The following is a 15,983-nucleotide window of genomic DNA, read 5'->3' on the forward strand; positions in this document are numbered from 1 at the left end:
TACCTAGCAAAGGTAAGTTCATCTGTATTTTTAAGTAGAGATGTATTTGCTCTGTACACAATACAATTCAACAAATATTTGTTAACATGTAGATGGTGTACACCTGTAATCCCAGTTACTTCCCAGGCAGAAAGATCCCAAGTTTGAGGCCAGCCTCAGCAGCTCAGACCTGGTCTCAAAATAAAAGAGCTGGGAATGTAGCTCAGTGGCAGAGCACTTGCAGAGGGATTAAACGTGGAGTCCTGGGTTCCATCCCTAGTATCACAAAAAATAAAAAAAAAAAAAAATTATCATGCAGTACCTTTTCTTCTAAAGGTTTTTGCTTTGGATAAAAAAGAAATGCAAATAAACGGTGACTGTTTTTCTCCTATTTGTGATATGTTTTATTTTTCCTTCTTTTGTAATGGAAGGAACATTGTCAAATCTGTGCTGATTTACTGGAAACGTGAGAGTTAGCATTGATTATATCTCCCTCATTGACATTTATTTATTTATTTATTTATTTATTTATTTTGAGAAAAAGATTTATTGCTTTGCTAATAAGGAGAAATACAGGGGACTCCTGTCCCAAAGGCTGTGATTCTGCCCATCAGCAGGAACCAGGGGGCTTTTAAAGAGGTGATTCAGAGAAAATGAGGTTAGGGAGGAGAGATGAGGGAGGAGAAGGTCAGGGAGAAGATGGTTAGGGGAAAAGAAAAAAAAAAACATGTAAGTTTCAGAGTGACAAGGGCTATAGTCAAAGCATCACGTGAACCCCTGTTACAATTCCCCACTGTCAATTTCTAGCTTCCATTTCTATGGAAAGTGGGTGACGACATCTCCAAGCTACTTCCTGCTGGAAGGGGCAGAAGTTGGTGGAAGTAACCCAAAGAATTGTTCTCTATTAGGTGGGGTGTGGACAGTTAAGGATGTTCCACATCAGAGCAGTCCAGAGATCCACAGTGGCAGATGGCAGGTGACTGGACAAGGCACACATAGGGCAGGGATGATGCTAAGAAAACAATAAAGACGGTGAAGCATTCCTTTTTTTTTTTTTTTTTTAAATAAACAATTAACACAAAAACAATTAGTATTTCAGCCAGTCTCTGAAAACCATGAGGACAGTAACTAATAATCTTATCAGTGAAAAACAGATCAAGTTCATCAATGTAGGAGATTAGGAAGATCTGTAGGTCTATGAAATCAGACTCAAATTAACTCAGGACAAATTTGTGACTCTTGTGATCTTTATTACTAGGCACTCCCACACAAGAACCCTTCCTTCATAGCCTCTAGCTTTACTTACCCTCATTGACATTTAAGTCACTGACTGCTTCCTGTCATCCTGGCTACTTGGGTCATGGTACAGGCACTCCTCCAGTTATTACGACAGATGCTAGCCTTCTTTCCCTAGCCAGTTTCACCATCCTCAAGTCTGTCCCCCTCGTAGCCACCAGGACAGTCTGTTTGAAATACAGTCATAGGTCACATTTACATAGTGCTGATTACTTTATGCCCAACACTTAACACATCTCATCTTCATCGAGGGAGTTGCCATTTGTTATCCTTGCTTTACAGAAGAGAAACCTGAGTCCCAGAGAAGTGACCTAGAAGTCTGGGTCTGGAGTTCCCACCATCTACCCTGCTAACTATGAAAATCGCTTCTCACTGTTGAGCTTCAATCCCTTGCTCTTGTCTGTAAGCTAGAGATAAACTCTTAAACCTGGCGTTTGCCTTCCAGGCTCTGACTTCTCGACTTGGGACTATTTCCTGCCTATTTCATACCACAAACTCTGCCATTCAAGTCTGTTATAACTTGCCCACCACAGTGCTATTTATGACCTCTGTACTTTGGCTGCATTGTCCTGAATGCCTGGTACACCTGTGTGTAACAGATTACTACTTAACTTTCAACTAGTGGTGGTAGCGCCTCAAAGAAATTTTCCTCCACCCTTTTCCTTTGTCCCTTCCCTGCCAGTTAGAATAGGGCAAATTAAAGTAGAAGACTATATAACAGGTGTGTAAGATGATAAGGTATACTGAAGGTAAATCTTTTCCAGTTTGGCTCTATATCCTAAAGTTGACTATTCCTTCAAGGGCACAGACTCACTGTATGCCAGCAGTATTTGGTATGTAAACAGAAGTGAATTTTTTTTTTTCAGAGTGAATTGCCTTTTATTTACTTTTTTAATTTATTTGTTTTGAGTCATTGTACACAAATGGAGTACAACTGTCGTTTCCCTGGTTGTACACGAAATAGAGTTGCACCATAGAAATGAAGTATTTTAACGATAAAAGAACACAGTATTTCTCCTAAGTTTTATTTCCCATTTCATATTTTCTCCAATTCTCAAAATTATAAAGTTTATGGATTGTTAGAAAAATTTATAAATGTAGATTCTAGGATTTATATCTTTTAAGTAAATGAGTTTTCTTTCTTTTTTCTTTCATAAGCTCCTTGCCCGACTTGAAGGTAGATGTTCCTTGAAAGAAATAGAACCAAATCTGTTTGCTGATGAAGATTCACCTGTGCATGGTAAAAACACAACTTCAAATAAGAATATAGTATCATAACTTAAGCTTCATAAAAGTTTTCCCCACCTGTGTTCATATATACATGCATACTCCTAGCTCAGTAGATTTAAACTGTACAGTTGAAAAATATAGCAAAACATCGTAATAAAACTTTTAAGGGCTGGGGAGATAGCTCAGTTGGTAGAGCACTTGCCTGGCAAGCACAAGGCCCTGGGTTCAATCCCCAGCACCGCAAAAAAAAAAAAAAAAAAAAAAACTTTTAAGACTTCTTTATCTGTATCACATGAGATGAAGTTTGGCTTATGTTTAGTAAATTTTTAGAGTATACATTGACCTCCTCTTTTCCCATCACATAATAATATTTATGGGGGTTTTGTCAGTATGATTTGTTTATTTCTGTTCTTTCTCTCTAGAAGTTTGCAGAACTGCAGGAAAGTCCTCAGGTGCACACTTGCTCTATTAGTATTTTTTACAGCAGAGAAAATAGCTACTACTTGTTCTGTTAGTACTTGTACACTAAGAAAGACTTAGACACAAGGTGATGTGTTCGGGTTGTTTTGTTTCCTTTAGTATAACAGTTTTATAGGTATGTAACTCGCTCATTGGGTGTGCTGTTCATTTTTAGTTTGGTCACACAGTTTTTTAACCATCACCATGATTGATTTTGGGACATTTTCATCCCCATATTAACGAATCCCATCCTGGCTGTGGCTGTAGCTCAGTGGTAGAGTGCTTGCCTGGCATGCAGTGTCCTGAGTTCCATCCCAGCACCACAGAGAGAGAAAGAAACCCATTCCTATTAGTAGTCATCCCTTGTGTCAGCCCTAGGCAACTACTGATCCACTTTCCAACTCCAGATTTCTCCTTTCTTTGTAGTTCATATTATTGGAATCATAACATGTGGTCTTTGACTGACTTCTTTTACTTTATATAATATTTTCAGTGTTTTTATAGTAGCTTGTATCAAAGGTCCATTTATTTTTATGGTTGAACATTTCCTTCTGGAGTGTTTGACATTTTGTTTATCCTTTGATTAATCGATGTGCATTTGGATTATTAACATTTAAAAATTTTTTTTTTTTTGGTAAATGGACATGATACCTTTATTTTATTTATTTATTTTTATGTGGTGCTGAGGATCGAACCTGGTGCTTTATATGTGCCAGGCAAGAGCTCTACCACTGAGCCACAACTCCAGCCCAACGTTTTTTAGCTGTTAGGAATAATACTGCTATGGTTTTCACTGTACAGTTTATCTGTGGATAGATGTCTTCAGTTTGCTTGGATAATACCTAGTACAGGAATTGATGTTATTTGGTAACTATGATTAACCTTTCAGGAAACTTCTAAACTGGTTTTCAAAGTAGCTTTACATTTAAGTTGTCAACAACAATGCAGTGTATGACAGTTCCAGTTCCCCACATCTTGGAAATAATTGTTACTGTCTTTGTGATAGTAGCCATCCTACTATCCTACTATCCTATTATCCTACTAGTTGTTTAATGGATACAGTGTTTTAGTCAATGCAAACTGGTATCCCATCCTGATAGAGATTCATGTTCCTCTGATGACTAATGATGTTGAGCATCTTTGCTTGTAGTTACAAACAGTTTGCATATCTTCTTTGGAGAGGTGTCAGAAACTTTGCTCATTTAAAAATATTGGGCTGGATACGGTGGTGCATCCCTGTAGTCTCAGTGGTTTGGAAGGCTGAGGCAGGAGGATCACAAGTTCAAAGCCATCAACTTAGTGAGGCCCCGAGCAATTTAGCCAAATCCTGTCTCAGAAAAAAGGTCGGGAGGTGGCTTAGTGGTTAAGTGTCCCTGAGTTCAATCCCTGGTACCAAAATAAATAAAAATAAAATAAAAATATTGAGTTGCCTTTTTATTGAATTTTAAGAGTCCTTTACATATGACAGAAACCCTTTATTAAATATATATGTTACAGATATTTTCATCCATTTGTGGGTTTTCTTTTGACTGTCTTGATAGTATATATTGAAGTACAAAAATTGTTAATTCTTGTGAAGTCCAATTTACCTTTTTTTTGTTTTAAATTTATTCTTTTTAATTATACATGACAGTAGAATGTATTTTGACATATCGTACATATATGGAGTATAACTTCCCATTCTTGTGGTTATACATGATGTGAAGTTATACTGGTCATGTATTCATATATGAACATAGGGCTAAGTTGTGTCCAATTCATTCTATTGACTTTTCCATTCCCATTCCTCCTTCCCCTCTGTCCAATCCAGTGAACCTCCATTCCATTCCCCACCCCCTGCCTATTGTGAGTCAGCATCCACATATCAGAACATTCGGCCTTTGGTTTTTTGGGATTGGCTTATTTCACTTAACATCATAGCCTCCAGTTCCATCCATTTACCAGCAAATGCCATAATTTCATTCTTTTTTATGACTGAGTCATTTTCCATTGTGTGTGTACCACATTTTCTTTATCCATTCATTTATTGAAGGGCACTTAGGTTGGTTCCATAGCCAAGCTATTGTGAATTGAACTGCTATGAACATTGATGTGGTTGTATCAGTTTAGTCTGCTGACTTTAAGTCCTTTGGGCATATTCCGAAGAGTGGGATAACTGTCAAATGGTGGTTCCATTCTAGGTTTTCTGAGGAATCTCCATACTGCTTTCCAGAGTGGTTGCACAAATTTGCAGTCTCACCAATTTATCTTTTCTTCTGTTGTTCATGCTTTGATATCATATCTAAGAAGCCATTGCCTAATCCAAGGTCGAGAAGATTTAGTTTCTTCTTGTTACTTGCTACTGGTTTCTCTTTTCATTCTTCTCTGATTGGAAGAACGTGCCTCTGAGGTTTCAGTCTATTTAAATTTATTGAGATTTGATTTGTGGCCTTACGTAGTTTTATTTTAGGGAATTTTCTATGTGTACTTGAGAAGATAAAGTGTTGTATTGATATTTCTTAGTTCCAGTTGATTTTTAGTGTTAGTAGAATCTGTTTCCTGGCTGATCTTCATTGTTGAGAGTGGGTTATTGAAGACTCCAATGATTATTGTTGCATTGTCTGTTTCTTCCTTTGGTTCTATCACTTTTGGCTTCATGTATTGTTGTGCATGTAAAAGTTTATTATTGTTATGTTTTGTTGCTGGCTGACTATTTATCATTATAAAATGTCCTGAACACTTATTAGGTTAACTGCTGTTTAAAAAAATACAACAAGTGTCGATGAGGATATGGAGAACTTGGAACTATGGAGCACCTTTGGTGGAATTGAAAAATGATGCTGCCCTTACATTGTGTGTATCCTTGTATGAAGGTTCCTCCAAAAATTAAAAACAGAATTGCCACCTGATCCAGTTCTGGGTTTATATTCAGAATTGAAAACAAGATCTTTTAAAGCAGCAACACCACTGATAGTAGCCAAGAGGTGGAAGCAACCCAAATATCCATTGATGGTTGCATGGATAAACAGAATGTGTATATATATTTTATATTTACATGTAAATGTATATATGTATACACACAAAGTGTGTATATATACACACATAAATATATGTTGTGTATATACGCATACACACATGAACACTAATAGAATGTTATTTAGCCTTAAAAACAAGTCCTGTCACATGCTGCAACACAGATGAAACTTGAGTACCCTATGCCAAGTGAAAGGATCCAATGCAGACTGCGTGATTCCGCTTATGAGGTATCTTAAGTAGATGGCATTTGTAGAAACAGAATGTAGAATGGTGGTCACCAGGGACTGGGGAGAAGGAGGAAAGGGAGTTGTTTAATGGATACAGTGTTTTGGTTTTGCAAGATGAAAAGGTTCTAGAGCTGTCTCACAACAATATGAAATATATTTAGCACCACTGAACCACATACATAAAAATGGTTAAGTAAGTTTTGTGTCGTGTGTGTGTGTGTGTGTGTTTAGTCGTAGGTGGATGCAATACCTTCATTTTATTTTTATGTGATGCTGAGGATTGAACCCAGGCCCCACGTGTGCTAGGCGAGTGCGCTACCACTGAGCCACAACCCCAGCCCGTGTCATGTGTTTTTACCTCCTCCCACACAAAGTTCTTCTTTAATAAAAACTTCTGTCACGAGATTTAGTTTTTTGTGTGGTAATAATATAACAACTTCAGGTCTTTTTGGTTACCTCTTACATGGTATTTCTTTTCCTATTCTTTAATTTTCACCCATTTGTGACTTGGATTTCAAACTATGGGTACTATCAGCAGTGTATAGTTGGGTCTTTTTTTTGTTTTTTGGTAGGTGTTTTTTATTCCATTCTGCCTATCTCTGTGTTTTAATTGAACTATTTAATCTATGTACAACTAGTATAATTACTGATGCAATAAAATTTCTGACCATTATTTTGCTGTTTTGTATACATCTGATGTCTTTTCTGTGTTTCTCCCTTTATTATTTTCTTTTCATTTCAGATATTTTATAGTGCACCATTGTAATACACTTGATGTTCTCTTTACAACTTTGTTGAATTATTTTTCTCATTATTGCCCTGGAATTAGAGTTAACTTCTTAAATTGTAAGAATCGAGTTTGGGTGCTGGGGCTGTAGCTCAGTGGCAGAGCACTTGCCTAGCACGTGGAGGCACTGGGTTTGGTCTTCAGCACCACATATGAATAAATTTAAAAATAAAGGTCTATCAACAACTAAAAAAATAAAATAAAAAAAAAATCTAGTTTGGATTAATACCACCTTGATAAAAGCTTTACTACTTTGTAGATACAGTCATTACCCCTGCTTTCGGCAGTTACCAATTATATCTTTATTAACATATTTACTATATTACTGAATTAATTTAAATTGTACTTACTTTGGCCACACACATACTAAAACTGGAGTGATACAGAGTATTAGTATGCCCCCTTGCACGAGAATGACATGAAAATTTGTGATGTGTTTTACATTTCTGTGAAATAAATAGAAATATTTTAATTAAAAAATGGTTATTTCTTAAAGCAGATAGATGAAAGTTAAAATATAAAACACATTTATGCTGCCTTTTATGTTTACCTACATAGTTCTAATTACCTGTTTGCTTTTCTCATTAGATTTGAGTTACTGTCTACTGTCTTTTCATTCAGCTTGAAGGACTGCTGTAGTATCACTTGTACAGAAGATCTGTTAGCCAAACAAAGCCTTAAACCATCAGTGATAAAAGTCAAGTTTTGATAAAACATTTTAGACAAAATTGAACAACCAGGGCTGGGTTGTAGCCCAGTGATAGAGTGCTTGCCTAGCATGTGTGAGGCACTGGGTTTTGTTCTCGGCACTGCATATAAATGAATAAAATAAAGGTCCTTCAACAACTAAAAAATATATATATATATATAAATAATTTTTAAAAACTGAACTGCCTTTGTATTCTTTCTATAGGAAAGTGTGTTATTAAAGTGAGCATTATGACAAGATGTGCCAAGCAACTCTGTGAGCCCCTGTCTAAGTAAATACAAAATAGGGCTGGGAATGTGGCTCAGTGGTTGAGTGCCCCTGATTTTTAATCCCCAGTACCAAGAAAAAAACAAAGAAAAAAAGCCAGACACAGAAAAACAAATACTGCATGGTCTTTCGGGTGGAACCTACAGAAGCAGAGATAAGGATGGTGGCTGTGGGGCATGGAGATGGTCAGGGTGAACTGGTGAAGTTACAGCTAGGATGAGTGAGTTCTGAAGATATGCTGCGCAGCGTGGTGGCTGCATAGTTAGTAATGTATTCTGTGCTTGAAAATTGCTTAGTTTCAAAAAATGATTTGTTTGTGATGTGAATGTTAATCACTTCACAGTATATAATCAGAATATTACCTTATACACTGTAACTATATACTTAACTTTTTTGTCAATTTTGCCTTATAAAACTGGGGGGGATTTTAAAAAATAAAACTAAATTTAAAAAAATAAAGTGAACATTATGAAACTGACATTGACATACTAAAATGGATTTGTGGCGTGTCTACATTAGGAAACTGAAAAACATTTCGTCACTACAAAAATGTGTACTTAAAACTATCGTCAATCCTATCGCTATACAACTAGTTGGACAAATACTCCTAAGGAATAGTAGCACGCGTAAGACTAGAACTACTAGGGTGACAGCAACATCAGTTATTGGAGCTTGTTGCAGGGAGTGTAAGTTGAAGCAGTTAGATCTGGAGGGATTTGAGAAGTCTAAAGCTGTGGTAGACATATTTTTGATGCTTTTGTGGATAGTAGTTATTTGTACCATGTAACAGTTCATATTTCTTCAATACTGTAATGATTATAATCTGCAAATTTAACATATTTGTTATATAGTTAGTAGGCTGGTACCAAGATGATGTATTTTTTGGCTTTTCTTACTTTTCCTTATTTTGAAGGATCTTTAGATTCATAACTCTTTCTGACAATCTGTTACCCTGACTCCTCACAGCATTTATTTGTAAGAGTAACTGTCAGGGCCAAACCATCCAGATTTTCTGATATAGTTTAATTTTTTAAAGTGCCAAACTGTAGGGATTTTTTTTTTTTTTCCTTCTTAAACTACAACTCGTCATATTCAATACTTTGGCTGGACAAAGGTGTGATTTTTTTTTTTTTTGTAAAAGCTCACAGAAACACATGAAATAGTGACTTCAAATAAAGTTAAAAGGACCATGTCCTCTCTACAGAATATAATGTTTGAATGTGATGTTTATGTTTAAACAATTAAACAGTACATGTTTATAAAATCAATAAAGGCGATCTGAGTTCATTAAACATATTTGTAGGGAATTTAGTTCAAGGATCTTAATGATAATATTCATATGTACTTGGTAAGTTTGCAGATTTTACTTCCTAATTTGTTGTAAATGGCTTTTTTTTTTAACATCTGCTTTGCTATAATCTGTAAAAGGGAAGTGCATTGTTATCTGTGTATTAATCTCTTATCCAAGGATGTTACCTGAAACTCCCTTGTGTTAGTTTCATTCATTCCAACCAAGGGTCTGAGGAATCTATAAGCTTACCTCAGGTATTTCTTTGTTAATGTATGGATTTAGAAAACCTGTGAAACTATTTTGGTAAGTACTTTAAAATTCTCCATCTTCTTGAGTTCTGCTGAAAGACCTTATGATCACCACTCCCTCTTCAAGAAAATACTTGGCTAAGTTTTCTGGAAATTCCAGAAGTACCCAAGAGATCTCTCACAGTTACCTTCTGACCAGTTTCATCTCTTTCTCTTTCTCTGTGAAGTTCCTGTTTACCTAAGATTTATTATACTTCTTACCTTAAATTATCTTCATCTGACCCTCCAGCTTCATAAAACTACTATTGAATATTTTTACTCTTAAAATAATGAAAGCGCCCATGCTACCTGTTTCAGTTGCTCCTGATTTCCTGACACCCTGCAGTCCCACTTTGCTGCTACTCTAACCGCAGTGAATGCTCACAGTGCCTTTCCCTCTGTCTTCTGAGTATCTCAGCTTTTGACTTTTGTTTTGTAAAATATTACTTATGTTAAGTGCACTCGTGCAAACTACATACTTACTGTTTCAGGCCACTCTTCTGAACCAGCCAGTTATCTTTTTTCTTCCTTTCCCCTGCCATCTCTTCATTTCTGTGACATTTCTGCTGGATTTCTCATTTTGTACAGTTTTACTCTGGAAATCTTTTGCGTCTTTGAGTATTTTCCTCCTGACTTTTCTGTTAAATTTCTGTTTTATCTTTCTTCTTCTGACTCTTCTGACTACGGGTGTATACCAAGAATTGAGTTTTTGGCCTTGTATTCTTCAGTTTAGGTCCCACTCATTCATTGAAGAGAGTCTTCCATTTGCTCTCCATTGTACCTAGAGATACTTAAATACACTTTTTTTTTTTTTTTTTTTGTGGTGCCAGGGATTGAACTCCGGGCCTTGTGCTTGCAAGGCAAGCACTCTACCAACTGATCTATAGCCCCAGCCCACAAACACACCATTTTTTAAAAAATATGTCTTAGTTGTCAGTGGACCTTTTGTTTACTTATTTATACGTGGTGCTGAGAATCACACCCAGTGTGTTGTACATCCCACTGAGCTACAACCCAGCCCTTAAACACACCATTTTGAAAGTTAAATTTTTAAGTGTTATTTTCTAGTTGGTTTTTCTTATTTTTTTTGGACACATAATAATTGTGCATATTTGTGGGGTGTAGTGTGGTATTTTGATATATGTATATAACATGTAATGAGCAAATTGGGGTAATTAGCATTTCTGTCACCACACATTAGTGGTTTCTTTGTGTTGGTAGCATTCAGAATCCACTCTTCTAGCTATTTTGAAATATACAGTAAGTTATCATTGACCTTAGTCACCCTACTATGCTCTAAAACACGAGAACTTAACCCCGCTATCTTTTGGGGCCATTAACCAAGCTTTTTCCATTCCCCCTTACTACACTTCTAGCTCTGGTAACCACGGTACCTCTCTCTGCTTCTGTGGGATCTGCTTTCTTAGCATCCATATCTGAGTGGGAACATGTGTGTCTTTCTGTGCCTGGCTTGTTTCACTTAACATAGCACCTCCCGTTCTGTCCATGTTGCTGCAGAAATCTGATTCTTGTCTCCTTACTTATGTGATTCTAAAATCCCTACTTCGTGTATGTGTTAGATTTGTGCAGATACTTCCAATCTGTCTGAAGACCTGACAACTAAGTGTCAGCATCACTTGGTCTCTGGAGGGGGCAGACCCAGCCCTCTACTGTTTGTTCCTCCTCTTGCTTCATCTCCTGTGTAGATCTCTTGTGCCAAGTCTCCATCTCCGGTCTTCATACCTGGAGGTCTCTGCTAACCAAGGCCACATCACCACTTGTGACTCCCTACCAGACCTGTTTCCTTCCAAAGTTGACTTAGGCCTTTAGCCCTTACCAGTTAGAACATAATTTTTATTCTTTAGACTTTTCTCAAGAGGATCTTAAGAAAAAAATAATCTGCTGACCTACATTCAGAAGATGCTGCCTTTTGTGCTGGGGATCGAATATTTAAGTTTAGCCATGATAACGTGATGGTCAGGATGACAGAGATTGCTTTTCTCACCTCAGCCCTAGAATCATGTGAGCCTTGTCAGAGGTGAGGTGCTCTTAAAAGGGAGCTGCTGTTTATCGGCCTCCCATGGCTGCTCTTCTGGAAACATGGGGGAAGAGTTGGTGCAATCTGCTTCTGGTTTTCCCCTCCGTTCCTCTGCCATCCATCAAGTCTACGGAGCACTTCCAGATGAACTTTTCTAGGCTGTATTCAGCTTCCCCTTCCAGTTAACCTGGCATTACTCAGGTACTGCACCTGGTGTATTGTTTCTGTGACTTAGGGCAATGGAAGCCTTTCATTGGGGGTTGAGTCCACTTGTCTCCTCAGGAACACAAAGGGAGAGGGCCAACTGAACACCTGGCTTCATGTATCTTAGTCACTCTGTTAACTGCCTGGGCTGGCCTTGAACTCCTGGGCTCAAGGGATCCTCTTGCCTCAGCCTTCTAGGGTAGCTGGGACTATAGGTGCACACCAACACACCTGGCTATGTGAACTTTAATAAGAGTGTCCAGGAGCAGTTGTTGATACTAAGGAGTAATTGTTAATATTACTCCTTGAGATTGGAATAATTAAAAAAAAATTTTTTTTTAATTTGGAATTGCAAGTTATACAACCTTTATAATAGAAATTGACTGAAGTTTTATGTACCTCCTTATAATATGGTGACAGCTTGACACATAATTATATATATTTATGGGATACAATGTATACCTTACATAACAACCATACCTTATGGGGTAATTAGCATATCCCTTACCCCAAATATCATTTCTTTGCAGTAAGAACATTCAAAATCCCTTGTTCTAGCCATTTTGAAATGTAGTATACATTGTTAACCATGGTCATCCTATGTGTAGTAGAACAGTAGGACTCATGCCTCCCATCTAGTTGCACCTTTGTATCCTAGATTTCTTATACATTATTTGTGAGTGTTCTAACATCCAGTGGTTTATTAATAATAACAGGAAAATAACAATTCTTATTTAGATTCTAGTTTGATTGAGACCTAAGAATCTGTACTTTAAATACAGAGTTTCTTTTTTGCAAAAAAAAAAAAAAAAAACAACCCAGGAACCTTGGATGTTCCTGTTCCTGGATTTGAACCCAGGGCCTTGTGCTTACAAAGCAAGCACTCAGCCAACTGAGCTATATCCCCAGCCCTAAATACAGAGTTTCTAATCAAGTAGTTTAGTCATAAGTTAGGTTCACCTCTAAATTAATAATAATGACAAGCAGACTAGCAAGAACTGCAACATTAGTTTTAGAATGCATTTTTGGAAATCTCCAGAAGCAGGACAGTTTCCCCAGGTATTGTTTTAGTTCACTTGTGCTATCATTAATGAAGATTATGAGAACCTATATAGAAAGAGATCTGGAGTCTTTAAAGTTCAGACTAGTTGACTTTGCTTTATAATATATGAAAGATAATTTATGATGCACCTGGACACAGTTTCAAGAAATGCTGCAATAGCAAAGACAACTGACAGTGGTCTGAAGGTGTCTAAGGGGGTGTTTTCAGTTGAGGGACACAGTTGGCACACAAGACCTGAGAGCCCTGAGCTCTCATCAGCTGTAGCATATGAAATCACAGTCAAGAATTGTACCTCCCATAATGTCAACAGCATGACAGCCCCTAGTTAGCAATTACTTCTGCCTCATGTAAAAGAAGGCCAGCTTAGTGATTCACCCAGGGAGAAGCTGGTTTTCCCTCCGTCCAGGTGTGCTCTGAGGCAGGCTGTGCACAGCTGCTGTGGGGCACCATCTGCCTTTCTACTCCGCCATCCTCAGGGCACCTGCATCCTAAACTGTTCCAAGGTGACAGCTTCACCTTTAGCAAGGGAGCGACGGGACAAAAGTCACACCAAATATGATGCAGATCTAGAAATCCCCAGTAGACCTCTTGTGCCTCTGTGGCTTCAACAATGGTATCCTTCTTTTTAAGGGAAACTGGACAAGTAGTTTTTAAAGTGAATAAAAGTGCCTTCACCCATTGATTGGGGGTTTACACTTCAGGAGAAAGGAGAGAATGGATGTGGCATAATCAACCTCTGGAAATGATTCACTCTGTGATAACAAGGCCCAGGATCTGCAGTGCTCTTCTTAACTCTCTAAGCTCACCACTTAAGTGTGCTGCATGTGGACCCATCCCCAGAATTCCTCTGGGCTCCTTTCAGTATTCTCACTGTGTGTGTGTGTGTGTGTGTGTGTTTTTTCTTGACACTAATTAATAACTAATTTCTGTGCTAGGAATGATGTAGCTCAGTGATAGAGTACTTGCCTAGCTTGCTTAAGGCCCTGGTGTTGCAGGTACCACAAAAAGAGAAGAAAAAGCTGACTCCTTTCTCAGAGATGTTATAATAATTTCCTTATTTATTTGCATTTGTTCATATAGATCCATTGTGGCAAATGGATTTAATCTTTGTTCACATTCCAGTAAATGTCCTTTTAAACCTTTTCATTTTGTAGCCTGCTTTTGTGCTGCTGCATTTTGACTGACATTTCTGAATTTTACACAGGTGATATTCTTGAATTTCATGGTCCAGAAGGAACAGGAAAAACAGAAATGCTTTATCATTTAACAGCACGATGTATACTTCCAAAGTCAGAAGGTGGACTGGAAGTAGAAGTCTTATTTATTGATACAGATTACCACTTTGACATGCTTCGGCTTGTTACAGTTCTCGAGCATAGACTATCCCAAAGCTCTGAAGAATTAATAAAATACTGCCTTGGAAGATTTTTTTTGGTGTACTGTAATAGCAGCACCCAGTTACTGCTCACACTGTATTCACTAGAGACTATGATTTGCAGTCATCCCTCTCTCTGCCTTCTGATTCTGGACAGCCTATCAGCTTTTTACTGGGTGGACCGTGCCAATGGAGGAGAAAGTATTAATTTACAGGAGTCTACTCTGAAGAAATGTGCTCAGTGCCTAGAAAAACTGGTAAATGAGTATCGCCTGGTTCTTTTTGCAACAACACAGAGTATCATGCAGAAAGCTTCACACTCTCCGGAAGGGCCTTCCGCCTCTAGTCGCCCATGTGACGCTGATGCAGACTACAGACCCTATCTCTGTAAGGCATGGCAACAAGTGGTAAAGCACAGGATATTTTTCTCCAAACAAGATGATTCTAAAAGCAGCAACCAATTCTCATTAGTTTCACGTCATTTAAAAAGTAACAGTTTAAAAAAACATATTTTTATCATTGGAGAAAGTGGGGTTGAATTTTGTTGAGATGCATCATAAAACAGTCTTTTGCAAGCAGTAGTACAAGTCTTAAAAGGTCTTTTGTAGGCTGAAGTGATTTGATTCTAAAGTTTTAACCTTGGGGAAATGATTTCTTAAACTAGTATAGTACTTCAGACTATTCTGTTTCTAGGCTGTGGAAGATAAAGCAAAGTGATATTATCAACTAAATTTTATACTAAACTTGTTTTAAAACTAAATAATATATATATTTCAGACTAAATAAAATGAACTTTTATAACTTTGTGTCACATTTTTGGAATTCATCTAGAAACTTAATTTGTTTAGCAAAATTTAAAAATGCATTGCCCATCTCTTATGTAGCTCCTTTATGAGGCTATGACTCTAGAAATTCTGTCTATAGAGCTACCTGCTCATCTGCCTTTCACACCAAGAACTGTGGACTGCTGAAACATATTTTTTATTATTAAGATGGCATCTTACTACTATGTTGCCTGTGTGTCCAAGGCTGACATTGGACTTGGGATTTTCCTGCCTTAGGCTCCTTAGTAGCTGGATGTACAAGTGCACACCTCTGCACCTAGCCAACTGGACCGTCTGATCTGAGCTACGTTGAATTCCACAGTAGACTTAGATTAGGTTGGGTTTTCTGTATAATTCAGTACTGGGAAATAAGATATCCATTTAAAGAACTCTGTGAAGTTTATTTTGAAATGTTCATCTCATTCTCATTAATGAATGCTAAAACTATATTAGAATTGTTTGTTAGAATAGTCAGATATAGCTGGGTACAATGGCACACACCTGTAATCCCAGTGGCTCGAGAGGCAGAGGCAGGAAGATTGTGAGTTTAAAGCCAGCCTCAGCAACTTAGCAAGGCCCTTAAGCATAAACTCACTGAGACTCTGTCTAAATAAAACACAAAAAAGGGCTCGGGATGTGTCCCAGTGGTTGAGTGCCCCTGGGTTCAATCCCTAGTACCAAAAAAAAAAAAGAGTAGTCAGACATACCTTAAAATGAACTGAATCATTTCCAATTAAGAATTGGAGAAGGCTTTAGTATTCTTTGGTGCAGTGAAGGTGGAATATGGAATATGCAAGGTAATATACTGTGGAGGAAGACAATTTTAAGAATTTATTTTATTCTAAGAAAAGATCTAATTATACCAGTATTTGATATTAGATTGATCATGGTGGTTTCCTTGGATCTGTGTGCCACAATGTGATGTATCAAAT

The 15,983-nt window shown here is 37.4% G+C and overlaps 1 protein-coding gene across 2 annotated transcripts in view; it reads left to right on the forward strand.

The window, feature by feature from the left end:
- The window catches only part of XRCC2 (X-ray repair cross complementing 2), a 28,977-nt gene extending 13,567 nt beyond the window's left edge, over positions 1 to 15,410 (forward strand). For both annotated transcript variants that reach the window (XM_079151058.1, XM_079151057.1), the window contains exons 2-3: positions 2,434 to 2,515; positions 14,057 to 15,410. In XM_079151058.1, the coding sequence (XP_079007184.1) occupies positions 2,434 to 2,515; positions 14,057 to 14,775 (801 nt within the window). In that variant the 3' untranslated portion in view covers positions 14,776 to 15,410. The remainder of the gene's footprint in view (positions 1 to 2,433; positions 2,516 to 14,056) is intronic.
- The last annotated feature ends 573 nt before the right edge of the window (positions 15,411 to 15,983 follow it).

This window comes from Sciurus vulgaris, assembly GCF_902686455.1.
Source record: "Sciurus vulgaris genome assembly, chromosome: 8".
Classification (NCBI taxonomy): Eukaryota; Metazoa; Chordata; class Mammalia; order Rodentia; family Sciuridae; genus Sciurus; species Sciurus vulgaris.